General features: G+C 38.5%; 1 protein-coding gene across 7 annotated transcripts in view; it reads right to left on the reverse strand.

Moving 5' to 3' along the window:
• PCNX1 (pecanex 1) overlaps positions 1 to 16,505 on the reverse strand; it is an 86,170-nt gene that overhangs the window by 28,627 nt on the left and 41,038 nt on the right. For 4 of the 7 annotated variants that reach the window (XM_054161566.1, XM_054161563.1, XM_054161562.1 and 1 more), the window contains 8 exons: positions 12,826 to 12,916; positions 11,180 to 11,237; positions 8,570 to 8,787; positions 7,383 to 7,536; positions 6,059 to 6,091; positions 4,892 to 5,063; positions 1,611 to 1,721; positions 1,025 to 1,116 (listed from right to left, as the gene is read on the reverse strand). In XM_054161566.1, coding sequence (XP_054017541.1) covers positions 1,025 to 1,116; positions 1,611 to 1,721; positions 4,892 to 5,063; positions 6,059 to 6,091; positions 7,383 to 7,536; positions 8,570 to 8,787; positions 11,180 to 11,237; positions 12,826 to 12,916 — 929 coding nt within the window. The remainder of the gene's footprint in view (positions 1 to 1,024; positions 1,117 to 1,610; positions 1,722 to 4,891; positions 5,064 to 6,058; positions 6,092 to 7,382; positions 7,537 to 8,569; positions 8,788 to 11,179; positions 11,238 to 12,825; positions 12,917 to 16,505) is intronic. The other 3 variants (XM_054161567.1, XM_054161564.1, XM_054161565.1) reach the window with 2 other exon arrangements.

A 16,505-nucleotide genomic window follows, 5' to 3' on the forward strand; every position in this document is an offset into this window, starting at 1 on the left:
TCAGTTGCTACAACCATTCTGAAGAATTTCCTGCCTTCCTTGAGACCACAGGTTCCTAGAACTGAATATAGTCACTTCTCAATTTGGAAAGGTATCTGTTTTTAAACTCAGATTTAGTTTTTTTTCCTCATCTGCTGAATTCAAGATAAAACCAGTGGTTTTGTTTTCATCATCTGTACTGGGCCTGCAAAGGTGAGAGAGCAATGCTTTGCTCAAGCTGGTTTGTCTTGAACGGATGCTTACAAAAGGCTAATGAGACAAATGCACAATTTCACAGTAAGCTAATGATGTTCTGCAGGCAACAGCCTCATGGGAGTATTTCACCTAGCAACTTTTTCCTGTGACAGAATGGAAGAAAAAAGCCAGTCAGCTCTGAGTTGGAAGGCACAGCATGGTACAGCTGTGAGAGCATTGATTATTGACACACAACTAAAATCAAGAAGCTGAACCAGCACCATGTTTTTAAACAGAATAGTATTTCAAGTTTCATTTACAAAAGATTTCCCCCATTTACCAGCTAACTATACATTTTAGATAGGCACACGTCTTCACTTTGACACTACAAAATATTTTCTGGCTTCTTCACAACTGAAGACTAGCTTGAAGAGACTTTCTGGTTTGTAAAGCTGGAAAAAAAAAGTCACCTGAGCCATTTTGAGAGATTAAAGCTACACTAAGAGTTTTCTAGAAACAAGGCCCTTGAGGGCTTTTTGTTTGTTTCTTCAAAAACTAATGTAGAGGGCAACTGATGATAAAGCTCATGTGTTTTCCACCAAAAAACTTTGCCTCTTAGTGCAGACACAAATCATACACCTTTTGAAAGCAAAAGATCTGCTTTGTTCCTACATTGTGCCCCCTTTACAGATTATATGTATGTATACATCCACACAGCTGATCAAATGAAAAAACCTACCAAATGAAACTACTGTTTCTAATTCACACTTTGCATATTTATCCAAGATACATGCAAGCAGAGAACAAAACCCAAACCATTCATGTCTGCTGTGTTTAAAGTTCTGCTCACCTTCAGGGCACCATAGCACAGTCCATACAACAATGCTACTGCCACAATACTACAGATAAAACTGTAAAGTGCTGCAAGCAGGCTTGTGGTAGCTGAATATCAAAGAAATAGAGAAAGAAAACAATGTTGTACAATCAGGTTATACTACAAAATACTTCAGATTAAGAAAGATATCAGTCCCCTAATTACAACACCACTCTGACATTCTAAAAAAATCCAACCCACAGCAACTACTTCCATTTGACCCACCCCTTCCCCCCAAATTATTATTTCTTAAAGACCAGTTTATGTGGCTTTATTTGCCTCTTCATTTATTGAACAGCATTGCCATGGGAATGGGTAGCAACTGCAACAGAAAGCAGCAGAGGAAGAAAGTACAGCTCCTGACAGACTTACCAGGACAGTAATTCTTTTACCTAGTAATCAATCAGAAGAACTGCAGCCCTTTCAAAAACAGTCAGTATTCTATGTTTAGAGAGTAGGAGGAATGCAAACAGTTTAATCATTAAATTGTTTAGCTCGCCTCCTAATCTGATGGCTACTCTTAACTAATGCTTTTGATGCCGACAGAAAACACACCACTCACCATTGCCACCAAAGACATGAATATCCAGCTGTTCACAGAGATACATCACAAATGTATTCACCTGAGGCAGGAGACCAATGAAGAATACTATAGGGAAACATAGCGTAAACACTATGGAAAAAACAAAACAAAAGTTGTTAAAAAGTGGTGAACATGAATAATATTGCAATGGGCTCTTCAGTTTAAGTCCTAGGGTATTACATACACCCTTTCACTTAACATCACTGAAGTATTTCTACTATTACTTCTAAAGACTACATCCATTATGTAAATCTCTACTTCAGTGATGCAGAAGTGACTACATGGAGGTTACAGAGACCAAGAGTCAGAAGTTTCCTGTACTTCTGCTTTAGTCACTGTACAAATGGATGCAGGCCAATTCAGGCTTTCCATTTTTATTTATCATAAGATCAGCTAGGAGCATTTATAGATGAGAAGATTTCCAAGTTTCCAGCCATTGTAAGTGTGGCTTATGTGAGCCTAACTGCCTGTCTGCAGCCACAGGAGCAAGCTAACACCAGCCACGCTGAGGTAGAAGAGGCCAAGCATTTCACCTCTGGGTTTTCTGCCACTAATAGCGTCCAACAATTTTAGTCATTTCCCCACCCCATTTATGAGAAGTTCTCATCCTAAATGATGTTATTTATTAATTAAAATTAGTAACTCTATGAACCATAAAGCCTCTAAAATTGCAGGACCTAAGAATACAAAGAAATACAAATCCCACTTAATTTTAATACAGAGAATGGTATGTGCCACCCTGAACCTATCATTTACTTTCTATCTTAAGCAATAAAAGATGCAGGAGTAACCTTTTACACAACTGTTAAGTAGTGCAGACATAATTCCCCAACAACAGCATATCAAATTCTTGGAGACAGAAGGGTCAAACCATGAAAACAAACCCAGTAGATAAAGGTGACAGTTTAGGAAGGACTGAAAACAAAATTACAAGATAGATCTGGGACTACACAATATATACATAGTCCAGGAAAAAGCCAGCATTTTTGAAGTCTGTTAACAGAACTGCTCCCAGTGGGGACCACCTGGGTCAAAATGGAAAATAACTGTTACAAATATGAAGCAGATTTAGATTAACTGATCAAGTCCAGTAACTGGGGTACAAAATAAACTATTTATACCAGTCCTCACTTGTCTGTTGGCAAGGACACAGCAATTACGCTATCTAACCACCCCATTTGCTTTGCCCTGCACCTGTGTTGTTCTAGTAGCTATGTCTGGGAATGGGGAAAAAAAAGAGCAGCTGAGATTTTCGCTTTGTGCTAACAAAGTATGTTTGCTAGCTGCCAGCTTGCTTTGCAATACGCACAAAGCTTTCCAAAGCAGCGCTTCAGCAACGTTAAGACTTACTCCAAAGGCAAAGCTGTGCATGTCTGTGGGAAGAGTAGAGGAGGTTTTTACTTCGGTTTGTTTTGGTTTGCTTGGATTATTATGTTGTTTTGGTAAAGTGAGAGCTGTTCTGGAAATCTGATTTATATTGGGTAGAACTGCTAAGAAATATAAACCACCTAAGCTGGTGGAAGATACCCAAGGACAACGTAACGATCAAAACACATTCAGAGCTTTTGAATTAATAAGTTTGAAAAGATTGAAGTGGACACAACCTGGCAAGGATACCAGCATGTCATTTTAAAAGTGGAGAAGACTCTTTATAGTAGAGTGACTCAAAATAATGACAAAGGGAAGGCTTCTGAATTTGACAGAGCATAGGCAAGGGGAAATGAAACTAGTTTTGGATCTTGAATGACTCCAAAGTATCTGCTGTCTCAGCTTGTTTTTCCATCATCGATGCAAAGTATGACATAAATAGATCAATAGAATTTGTAGAAAAGCACCTTCAGAAATTCCTGAGCAATGCTCTGTTCATAAATAAGTGGCTTAGATTTTTTTTTAAAAACCAAGTGTATTCAATTTGGATTAATTACTAGGTATTTTCTTCCTGCTCCAGAGAGGCCATTCAGTGAAGGTCACCCAAATAACTTTGCTCCATTAAAGAACACACAGAGTTCCCACAAGAAGAGAGTTTTGCAATGTTTACATTCTGTATCCTTTCTGTGGGCTCTGCCTGACATTACATAGCTATTTCAATAAATTTTGTAAGTAAACAAGGGAAAGGTTTGCTGCTTTCCAGGGGCTGTTTCGCTGTTTGGGTTTTTTGGGGTACGTGGGGTGTTAAAGGCCAGCCCTATTGTGAATGCACTGTGCTGTTCAGAATACAATGGAAATACCTCATACAGCCCAAAGTTATATTTTTAGTATTGCTGATAAGCCTGTTCTGAGAGGAAACAGATTAAAACAGGATTTAATTGGTCTGAAATGGGGATGTGTGTATTTTTTAACTGTGACAATACTATTCTCTAGAGGTTGTGTTTAGCAATCAGATAGAACTCAAAACTTATTTGCCACAATCCCCTCTAAGGAGTACCTAAGAACCCAGATCAAATGAAGTACTGAGCAGCTAAGTCCCAGCACAGGGTAGTGTTTTCAACTCCAAACTAAGAAGAAAGAAGAGAAGGTTCAAGGATGTGAACTAATACTAGATAATCTAAACACTGATTTTCCCCACACACCATCATGCTAGTTGACATTTCTGCAATTTGTTACAGCAAAGCTATAGAAAGGAGGAACTTTCCCATAAACTTCAGCATAGTTACAAATATTCTTTCTAAAGGAAACTAAATAAACTGCATGAAAATGAAGCTGATGATACTGTTGCATAAGACAGCGTGGGGAAAACCAACCAACCCACCCCAAAACATTTCTGTAGAATAGAATAAACTAGGTTAGAAGAGACCTTCAAGATCATCGCATCCAACCTATCATCCAACACCACCTAATCAACTAAACCATGCAACCAAGCACCCTATCAAGTCTCCTCCTGAACACTTCCAGTGATGGTGACTCCACCACCTCCCTGGGCAGCCCATTCCAATGGCCAATCACTCTCTGTGTAGAACTTCTTCCTAACCTGCAGCCTAAACCTCCCCTGGTGCAGCTTGAGACTGTGTCCTCTTGTTCTGGTACTGGTTGCCTGGGAGAAGAGACCAACCCCTGCCTGTCTACAACCTCCCTTCAGGTAGTTGTAGAGAGCAATAAGGTCTCCCCTGAGCCTCCTCTTCTCCAGGCTAAGCAACCCCAGCTCCCTCAGTCTTTCCCATAGGGCTTGTGTTCCAAACCCCTCCCCAGCTTTGCTGCCCTTCTGTGAACACATTTCTATGGCGGTGAAGCAAACAATTCAAACCTGTGAAAAAGCCACTCACCTATAACTAAGTCCCTGGCTGACAGAAGCAGCAATGGGTTGGTGAAAGCCATTCCATACAACTTGAATCTTGTTGTAGATATGTTTCTGCTGCCATAATCCAACAGCCAAATAAGACCACAACATAAACAGAAGTATACAGGCCTACTATAGGCTATGATACGATTATGACCCTGTGGGGAAAAACCCAAAGAGAACCACTGAAAAAAATGAACATTTGTTTCATTAGCAGAAAAAGGAATTGTTACTCTTCTGTTACAGATAATCTCAGAACCAAAATTATTTGTTGTTCATCAATTAATGTGCTGTCACCTCAGCATAGCTTTAGGGTTTTTGTCCAGAAAATCCTTAATGCTTTGTCTTGCAGTGATGTGTCTTTTTTCCCCCCCTGGCTTGGATACAAGGACATAAGATTTAAGGTAGACTGAGCTTATTCTCTGCTAAGTTTTAAAGTACGTTTCTTGCAATACTAAATGCCAGAGAAACTGACTAGGCTTCAGAAGCAAGAGAAAATATTCACTTTCAAGAAGCAATTACAGTTTATGACGCAGATACTGCTCCTGCTGAAAAAGAAGTTCTGATCTGCATTTGCATGTTCTTTAGAACATGCAACTTACTACCTAGAATGATACTTTCTGCAGCACAGCAATGCTTTTTCATATCTTGTTTAGGACATAATACTTTGTCTTGGCAATGTGCAGTAGAAAACAAACACACTGTGCAACACTAGCACATTAACATTTCCATGCTCAAATGTTAATGCTTACTAAAGCATTGCACACTCAGCTTAACAGAGTGAAAAAAAACAAGGCTGTGTGCACACTAGGGCAACTGAATGATCTACAACAGAACAGACCATCAAAGCTATCTGTTCACACCAGCACAACAAATTACAACATAAATACTCAGTGTGAGCGACAGCTGAATCCTAAAGATTCATCAAAAGCCCTATCATGATATGGCTCCACAGCAAAACCTGGGGATGCCATGAAATGATAACTAAACCCAAAGCACATAGGAGGAGAAAAATAGCACCAGTTTCTTTCTAACACATTATGACTATGTAAGCCTCTTGTGCTTTATGAAGGTAGAAAGAGAAATGCCCAAAGACTAAGCCAAAAAGACACTCTCTGTGTGAGTTTTACGCCTGTAGATGCCCGTGACTTACATGTCGAGGGGAAGAAGAATCTGGTTGAACGCTCTGAAAGCAAAATGGAAAGAGGAAAGTTAAACCACAGGTAAGTGTGTGTGGATGGAGGTAAATGCACTTAAGTTTTTAATCTTTGGTGATTTTTTACTGGCTACAATTAATTTTAAAATCATCAAGGCACGCTACAGCCTTCAAATAGCACAACACAGTAAACAACAAAATCTGGTCAGAGTATATGTTTTAGAGAACACATCTTCTTCAATACTTTACTTTCCTTAAACAATGTGCTACACACTCCAACTTTAAATGTAATTTGTCCCCCTAACAGCCTAACCATAAGGAAATAAAGTTATTCTTACATTACAAAAACACTGTTAATGATTGTCCAATAAAACCTAAAATTCTGATTAAAAATATGCTTAGATGCAATTACCTAACATGAAAGCACTGAGGTGCATGCACTAAAAACACACACCCAACCCCAAAATAATAGAATTTGAAGTTGCATTTGTAGACTGTTTTCAATTAGTAAGAATGTGCTCCTCTCTGGGGAAAAAAAGTGCATGAGAACAACAAATAATAATAATAAACCAGGTTAGAAGAAACCTTCAAGATCATCGCATCCAACCCCTCAACCAATCCAACCCACCTAAACAACTAAGCCATGGCACCAAGCACCCCATCAAGTCTCCTCCTGAACACCTCCAGTGATGGTGACTCCACCACCTCCTCAGGCAGCCCATTCCAATGGGCAATCACTCTCTCTGTGTAGAACTTCTTCCTAACATCCCACCTAAACCTCCCCTGATGCAGCCTAAGACTGTGCCCTCTTGTTCTGGTGCTGGTTGCCTGGGAGAAGAGACCAACCTCCGCCTGTCTACAACTTCCCTTCAGGTAGTTGTAGAGAGCAATAATGTCACCCCTGAGTCTCCTCTTCTCCAGGCTAAGCAACCCCAGCTCCCTCAGCCTCTCCTCATAGGGGCTGTGTTCCAAACCCCTCACCAACTTCGTTGCCCTTCTCTGGACTCGTTCCAGCAAGTCAACATCCTTCCTAAATTGAGGGGCCCAGAACTGGACACAGTACTCGAGGTGCGGCCTAACCAGTGCAGTGTACAGGGGCAGAATGACCTCCCTGCTCCTGCCAGCCACACTGTTCTTGATGCAGGCCAGGGTAGTTTAACAAACATAGGCAGAACCATTCTAGTGAAGTGACCTTGTAGTACCACCTATCAAACCTTCCTGGAAGCTAGCCTTCACAGTTTCTCTTTAAAACTCTATGTAACCTGCAACTCCCAAAGTTATTTGTATCATTTATAGATAATGAAGACAGAAATTTAAATACCTTCAACAGCGAGTACTGACAACTGGCTATCACCAGGCAGAACTGGAAGACCCAAATATCCTTGAAAAAGCCCTCTATAAGAAGTACAGAGCCCAGAAATGCAACTAAAATAGCTAGGATGACAGATAACACATTTTCAAGGATCTCACGATTCCTGGATTAGAGGGAGAAAAAAAAGATAAAAGAGAATTAAAAGCTAAAACTATATCTAGAAAAAGCTGCAAGGGAACAGTTAGGGTCAGAAGGTAACACAATTTATGCTGCTGGCAGCCAAGCAGTTAGGACCAGATTTGAACTTGCATAGACTATACTAACACCATGGCCTTTCAGTGAAAGTACCAGGATTTCAATGATAGCTGAAAGCAGTAAGCGTCTTACGGAACTGAACTTTAAACAGCAGAAGATAGTTCTGAAGTGACCTGCTGAAGTTAACTCAAATACTCAACCAGAAGCATGGTCTGTAAGGTAAATCTAGTCAAGTTACACAGGCTGATTACAAGCCTGTAAAAAAAAACACCATATATGTATGGCATCTGTACATCCTCTGTCATTCATGATTTTGTAATGAAGAAACTAAAAGATACTCTTGCTTGGCTAAGATATGCCAAGTGGAAGAAAAGAGAATTCCATATGATATTGGCAGAACTTAGGAACAGAATTAATAGCATTTCTGCCTGGACAAATTACCAAGTTGTTTACCTCTATGAAGTTTATTACCAAATACTCTCTACATTCCCAAAGCTCTTAACTGAACAAGTATTGTATTCCATTAGTTAAACACAGCAGGGACAACAGGTTACAGTATTAGATGACACTTTGAAAACATGCTTTGAAACAGCAGATAAACTCTATTTGCTGAAATAACTGAAGTGTGTGTGAGGTTCTGAAGTTTTTTAGAGAAGGTTATTTTCTCATTTTAAATATCAGCAACATTCCCTCTCCCCCCCCCCCAATTCAAAGACATTACTCTCCCACTCATGCAAAGTGAGGGTTTCTTATTCCCTTTTCAGCACTGCCAGAGGGGACAAAAAAATGAAAACAGAAAAAGTGCATTTTGTGTTTTCTTTCACCTTTCAGAGGAGAGTAAATCAGTAAAATTCCTTATGGATGGCTTTATCTGTAGTGCTCAGCTCAGTTACCATTTTTTAATCCTTACTTCTGAGGTCTAGTAAATACAAGGTTCTCACCTATCAAATAAAGCCAGAAGAGTTAATCTATCAAAATTGATGCTAATCCAAAGCTTAGGCAGGATCCAAAAGCGATAGTACTGCTTGACTTTTTGAGCTGCTTCCTCTTGAGGTTGCATGTGGTCCTGAAGGTCAGGGCTCAGGTCAATATCTTGCTGCTCCAGCAGATCTGTATCCATGGTTAGCAGCCTGTTCAACCTGATCTGAGGAAGAGAAAGCTAAAAGAAAGTGAGTATTAATAAAAGCTTATTTTTATTATGCCACTATATTATACTGAAAATTGTTTTGGAATAAATTGCTACAATTATTTTAGTTTCACTTTTGAGAAATTTCTGTTTAACAGCTCCCAGGTTTCTCAGCACTTAACAGAGGAAGTTCCACCTCAACATGAGGGTGACAGAACACTGGAACAGGCTGCCCAGAGAGGCTGTGGAGTCTCCTTCTCCACAGACTTTCAAGACCCATCTGGATGCATTCCTATGTGACCAGCTTTGGCAGAAGTGTTAGACTCAGTCTTCTCAGGTTCCTTCCAACCCCTATCAGTCCATAAATCTATGATTCTACTTACTTTTCCCGTCCTTATCATGGCAAGTGAATGGCAAAAGCAGTGATAGTAGTTTGTAAATAACACTACTGTTTGGCACTTCAGCACATGCTTTTTTTAAATGAAGTATGAAAGTGTCTTCCAAACATATTCCCATTAACTTCAGAAACTTCAGATTTGAAAACAAACTGATATGTGAACAGGAGTAACATACTACAAGAATAAACCAATTCTGAAGTTAAATCACTACACATCTCTTACAGTCAGTCTGCATGTACATCCAGGACAAATGATGGGTTTTTTGCATGACAGAACATATCTGTGCTTCAGCTGTGAAATTCCAACTTGCTATGTTTAGAATATAGATACTCAAAGACAATCTGCAAAAAAGCTCTGCCCTAACAAGACAAGGGCTGTTTATGGCTGACTATTTCTCACTTATTTTGTACTTTGTCAGTCTAGAGTTCTCTTGAGGTCACAGTAACACTGAAACCATAAATGACATTAAGGAGAGTACTCGAAAGGCTAAAAAGCTACTATAGTGTGTGTGTATGTGTGCGTCATCTAACCCACTTCATACATTTCATTATCAGGTCAAAAAACACCTTAATGCACTGTCCTTTATCCTCAGACAATACCATCATTAAGATGTCATTTGATGACAAATCCTCACAATCTTAAGCAAAGAATAAAAGTGAAATATTTATGGTGGGTTTGTTTTGAGGGCTTTGAGTCGGTTGGGGTGAGGTTGGTTTTTCTCTTGTTTTGTTGTTGTTTGGGGCTTTTGGCTTTATTTATCTTCATGTTTAACATCCAACATCTTGTTTTTGAAAAGTCTCCTGCCTCTGTAAAGCACCAATGTACTGTAATTATGCTAAACCAGCTTTTCCTTCCTAAAAACAAAAAAAATCCCATTATGAAGCAGGAACATTCCCTTTCTAAAGGCATTTCAAAAATACCAAATATACAATCTAAGATAAGATGCCTCAGAAAACAGGCGGGTTTTGGATAACTTCATTACAACTTCATTTCTTAAGGGGCACAATCACCACAATCTAACACTCATGACACCCACAATAAATTTAGTGGACATTTCTTTAGGGACATGTGCTAAGCTTTCACAAATAAATGTCTGCCTTAAACAGAGGCACTCCAACACTGACAGACCAATAGCACACAACAAGCAATGCAGCCTCTTTTTTTGAGGATTATTTTTGTGGGCGATGGTAGAAAGCAAAGAAAATTCCTCTAGCAGACACCCAGTTTGAAAAGCACATTCCTGATCAAAAGCATGGTCAGGCAAATGGACCTCTCTTACTTCTCTGCCAAATGCTGAATTCATACTTGTTTCTCCTCTCTTGAATAAGTCATTAGGTACTCCAATATACTTTACTTTCTCTTCCTAGCTTAATCATTACTGTAAAAATCATGACCACTTGCACTGTTCTCATGTCAAAGCCACATAACACCACAGAACTGACTACAGTTATGTCTGGACTTCACAAGAACATAAAAAGCTTAAGATCACAAGACTAGGGAAATTCTAAAGCTATTTGCAGTAGGAAACAACATAAGCCTCTGCTTTTTCCCCTTCAGTCACTCTTTGCATATGAAAAAATTTTGTACAGCAGATTGCAATGATGAGGGTTTTAATTCTTTTCAGGGAAAACTACTGAAGTTTTCTCTTGGTCAGAATACGAAATTCGTTTTTACTGCTGCTTGTCCATCTTAGTAATGCATAGAAAGAAAACTGCCAAGTTGTGCAGTCACCTCTGCAAGCCTTTACAAGGTATATCAGAACACCTCATTTCCATGTGATTTAGGAAATCACTATGCTTTAGATGAGAGGAAAATAATTTGGTTTTAAAGTGTTATGCAGAAAGATCAATCTTTATATATATATATATATATATATGAAGGCACTGCAACAATGAATACTTTCTCTATACAACTCAGGCAAATCTTTGTTCTTAAAGAACTACCACATAGGATGATTAATCAGTGCTATAAAATCACAAAGTCTTCCCTTTTTTTCCATGCTTTAACAACAAATAAGAACAACTTACTAGATCATGTGGATAAAAGCGAACTGAGGTAGAACTCGATACATGAGAGTCCGTGTCACTACAAGAACAGGGGAAAGACTTCAGATTATAAAAATACATTTTATTTCAACAGCCACTCTTGTATTCTAGCATCCCAACTGACCTTTGACTCCTTGCAAATTTTATCCAAAAACCCCCCTGAACCCACACTTTAGAACTTTCCTTCAACCATGTATTTTTAATAGAAGTATCCAAGTAGAGACTCTTTACCCTTGGTATAATTTTCTCAACACCTAGTCCCTAGATTGTCTAACAAGGATTATCATGACAATAATCCATCTTCTTGAAGAAACACAGACGTGCTCTGATCCATTGGCTAGTGATGTGTAAACACACATCCCAATTCTAAAGGAGTGCTCAGTCCACTCTGCGTTCACAGAAAGCTTTTGTTCATTCTACATTGTTTTTACCAAGGTCCCAAAACTGCCAAAATTAGTACATACTTAACAATAGTATACTATGTTAAATGGCTTTTGAAAAACACTTTAAATAAGCTGAAACCTCTGTTAAGAGCAAAATTACTTTGCAATTTCCATTCATTAGAGATGAAGAGAAATGTCTCTTACTGTATGGGAGTCCATATCCAACCACTGCTTTTTCCCCCAATTTTGGATAGCTTTTGTATGTTTGTTTTCCATGTAAATCACATGGCTGTAAGCCTTGTATCAAACTTATGCAACTTTCCTTCAGTTCCTTGCCTTAAGATAAAAACATTCTTTGTTATGAATTTTATTTCACTGAAACTCGAGTATTCTCTAAAGCTGAGCTCCGATTATTTGGTAGATGCAGGCATTCACAGCTTTGTGCAAGGAGTACAGAACTTCCTATAAAAGTTCAGCCCTACAAAAAAGACACTTGCACACTTTCACAAGAAAGGTATGAAGAGGGAAGCTTTCATATTCGTGACTAATTCCATTAGCTATTCCACCTATATGCGGTGGCAATTTGTAGCATTCTGCATGATGCAATAGCGTGAGAGGAGTTCTATGCAGTGAAGTAGATTGGGGAGGCTAGTAGGGTAGAGGGTTTGGGTTGTTTTTCCTTCTTCTGGCTTATGTGCCTTCAAAGAAAGGGCATCTTTCCAACAGCAGGAAAACTTCCCTGCATGTAGCTGTTTATTTCAACTCTAAGTCAAATTTCCACCTCTGTCAACATTAACATTTCTATAGATTCTTTTATGCCATCTATGAGCTTGAGAATGAATTTATCAGTCTACACTTGCTTCACAACTCTAAGTTCATTTGTAAACAAATTAATAGCCATTACAGTCAACAGCCACAAACTTCCCCAAAGTCTGGGTTAAATTTTTCAACAAAGACTTTCTATAAGCCAATCCAAAATACAATTGTCAAGTTCTCAGCTGGGACATTCATTACTTAAGCTAGTAGTAGTCTTAATATCCTGTGATTTAAATTGAGAAGATTATTTAAGTAGTTACTGACATCCTCTAGTAAAGATCAGGTTTCAAAAGTAAAAGTATATGGCTAAGATTTTACACAGATTTTTTTTTTTGGTAAGTCCATACTAAATAACCTTTGAAAACTAAAATCAAGTATTTTGTTGCAGTAATACAAGAACCATCACTCTTGACTGGCCTTCACACACACCAGATGTTGGATGCTCTTCTTGCAGCTGGCTCAAAGTTCACAAGTGACATGTCGCAGCCCCCCGTCTCGTAGAGCGTAGAACTGAACTTACCTAGCAAAAGAAAACGTCAAAAGCAGGTCAAAATCTCATAATGCTTCATCCCACTGACAGTATTTTACATTTATTAACTTACTACTCTGATAAATTTAGACATCTATTACATCAGTGTCAGAATATAGTGTGATTACAGAGTAATGTCACCAGGGCAGACATTAGCTACTTTGTCCTCTATCATACCATTTTATATGACATATACACAGCAAATTGCAATACTGAACTAAATTTATTTAAGAGCTTGTATTTACAAGACACCACCATTAATACAACAGACTCTTCTTCAGTTCTTCCCTGTGCCCCCACTCCCAGAAGAACATCAGTATATCATTAACTATCAGCATTTAAAACTCAGTTAAATGCCTAAGTGTCCTTGAGTGTCCTGAAAAAAAAACCGTTTGAGAGGCACATATCTGTTTGAAAAGAAACACAGAGTGAAACAAGCAAACAGAGATGCTTAATAAAATAAACTTCTAGAAAAACTGAGAGAAGAATGGCAGACAGATTCTACAAGCCAGAAACAAATGCTTCAGTATAAGAACAGGAGACTGCAAACTGACTTGTCCAATAAACCATTTAGAGTTACTGGAACTCCATAATCATAATTTCCTAAAGGTGTTATTAAAACTTTTGAAGTACCAATATCAAGCTATTCCTAAATACATAATTAACAATAAAGTGGCCAGAGATTATAACTCTAATCACAAATTACCTTTTCCACCGTGCCCTTCTCCCACAATAGTCTGACAGAGAGATAAGCAATGCAATTTCCCCTGAACGCCAGGTTCAATATCTTTCAGCTCCGAATGAAGGAAGCTGCTTTTGAAATTGTGATCTCATATGAAATGTTCTGCCAACTTCTCCATCTCTTCTAACTCAAAACTGTTCTTAAGCCATGATGCAAAGAATGCAGTATTTTCAGTGTTGTTTACACAGAACAAACACCCATCCCTCCCTTTGGAGCTTCTGAAGCAAAAACTACATGCACCTCTCAGATGCATGTCTTGCAGCTGTTTCTTCTCTTGTTGATAAAGGATAATAAGCAGTCCCCAGAAAAATACCTAAACAGATCAGAGCTTTCAATGTTTGTGAGAACACAACCTGCTTCTGATACAGTGGGTTTTGATATCTATTTAAAAAAAAAACAACCCACCACACTATGATCCTGCTCCAGCTTCTCTACAGACCCACAAGCAATTAAATTCAATTTAGAAGTGCTTGAAAGCAGAAGATGTTTAAAAACTTCAACTAAATTAAAAAAAAAATCAGTGAAACTAAGGAAAGATAGTGGTATATTGCAAGTATCTTCATAAACCTTTCTATCTTCAAGAGACGACACTTGAGACCAGCCAGACACATCACAGCAGCCATGCTAAGACCAACCATTTTGACAAGACAGACAGCTACGTAGTTCAGGAGTCACATGCAGCATGTTAAGGCTCAGTAGCTCAACAGCTCTCTGCCAGTATTTAATGACATCTGCTATAGGCATTTGTAAGAAAACAAATAGAAAGTTCACTTGTTCAGGTTTTTTTTCCCCTCAATAGTTAAGATTTCAATGAACCACTTTAAATATCTTTGGGTTTTGGCACATAGCATAGCACATTGTTTATTAGTTCTTAGGAGGAAGATTATCAATGTCTTACACTAGTTTAAAAACTAAACTTTAGTAAAAACAATCTCAGTTATGGATGTCAGCTTTTAATTGCATCAGTAAAAAAAAATTCAGCAGCAAATGTGAAAGTATTAGATAATACACTTCAGGTTCTAGTTAAGACTAAATTATGTAAGGAAAAAGAATCTTCTGGTCAGCTAGACCTTAGAAGAGATAATGAAGCTTGGGTTAAATCTATGTTTTTGCACTACTGAATTAGGAGCCTGGAAATTAACCTTTCCACTATTTAAATGAATGACTTTCTAGTAACAGAAATTAGAATATACTACTTGCAAGATACAACTTCCTGTTCACTTAGGCTCAGATAATACATCAGATATATTTGTTGTTATTTAACTGTTATACTTGTGTGAAGTGTCTGAAAAGGGCCTTAAACTATGAAAAAATACCATAGAACACTTAATCTCACATAAAACTCATCTTTGAATCAGTCAAAAAACAGTGCATTTGTACTGCTGCTGTAAGTACTGCATGGCTGCAGCGGGATAAGCCACACCTGCTCAACAGGAGAGCAAACAGAACACTTCAACGGTTTACATGCAAACTACAAAACCAACTCAGGTTTCACCATATTTGCTTACATAGGCTCTCTGCCAAGAAAATCATGGCTTCTCAGTAAGACAGCCTGGCCCCCCCTTTCCCCACCCCCCCTTGTTGAAATCAAAAGGCTCTCCAGAAAAGCCTCGACTCATCACAAATAGAAAAGATGACAGGACTACTCAGTGCTGTTGAAGACACAAGGCCTAAGGTGTGCCTGGAGACTCTATGGGTGATCTCTAAAGTCCCATTAGATTGTGCAAGACGGCAGCAGCTTTTGCACAGCACACTACCATGCCAATGAAGTCTCCCAGTGCTCACAAGATCTGATATCTATAGGTAGATATAGTAGTTCTAGTTACCCTTATAATTTTCCAATCGCTCTCTCAGCATTCTCTGAAATTTTTAAGCTTCTTCAGTGGGATGCTCTTAAATTTACTTTAAGAACTGCAGTTTGATCAAATTGTGATCAAATTACAGACCCCAGTTTATTTTAGAAATCCAGAAATACCGCCAATAAGCATGTTGGTCCATCAACAGAAATCACTGCACCTTCTCCCCTCCACCCCTCAAAGGGAGAGCTAGGAAATCTTCACAAGTTAGTCACCTAAACATTACGCTATTTGGACCAGACCCAAAAAAACCCCGAAACAATAAAACCAAGTCATTGATGCTCAGGCACACAAATACAAAATACATCTTAGTTTTGACATAAGGAGAGAAAAAGACGACCGTACTTCCTTTGAAGCAAGCTTCCTCGTTGCAAAAGCACAGAACATCTTAACCACCAAGTTCAGAGACAACCACATAACAGCTCATAATGTATGAAATGGTGTTCCCACAGTTAGAGGGATCAATGAAAGCAACAGGCTGATGACTGCACAGATAAAACACGGAAGACTCAAATGTCTCAGGTTCCAACAAAATTGGTGCTTAACGGTTTGTTGGTTTTTTTTTTCAGCTAAGTTATTTTCAGCACATTTCCCAGTTTCCCATCTAGTAAATATTAGTTGGTTTCAAAGCTCTCAAAGTAGTTCTGAATGTTGCTAACGCTTCTTGGCACAAAGTCTACACTATTAAATCAAGACACATCTACTTGTGACAGTACTTTAAAAATCCTAGTCAGCAAAACCAAAGACATCAGAAACTGATTACTGTAGAGTGCAAGGAGCTATCATTTCCAAAGGTCACATTTTTACCTTCAGCTGCAGTATGAAAACATACAGCTTTTCTGTTAGAATGCCTCAAAGTGTTCCATTTTTAAATTCTCTATGAAGTTTGTCAAAGAGTAACTTGCTTATCATACCAAATTCCACAGACTACAATTGGGGTATTTTCAATAGGCACAATGGGAGATGACTATTTATTTTCTGC

This window comes from Dryobates pubescens, chromosome 5 (genome assembly GCF_014839835.1).
Source record: "Dryobates pubescens isolate bDryPub1 chromosome 5, bDryPub1.pri, whole genome shotgun sequence".
Lineage (NCBI taxonomy): Eukaryota > Metazoa > Chordata > Aves > Piciformes > Picidae > Dryobates > Dryobates pubescens.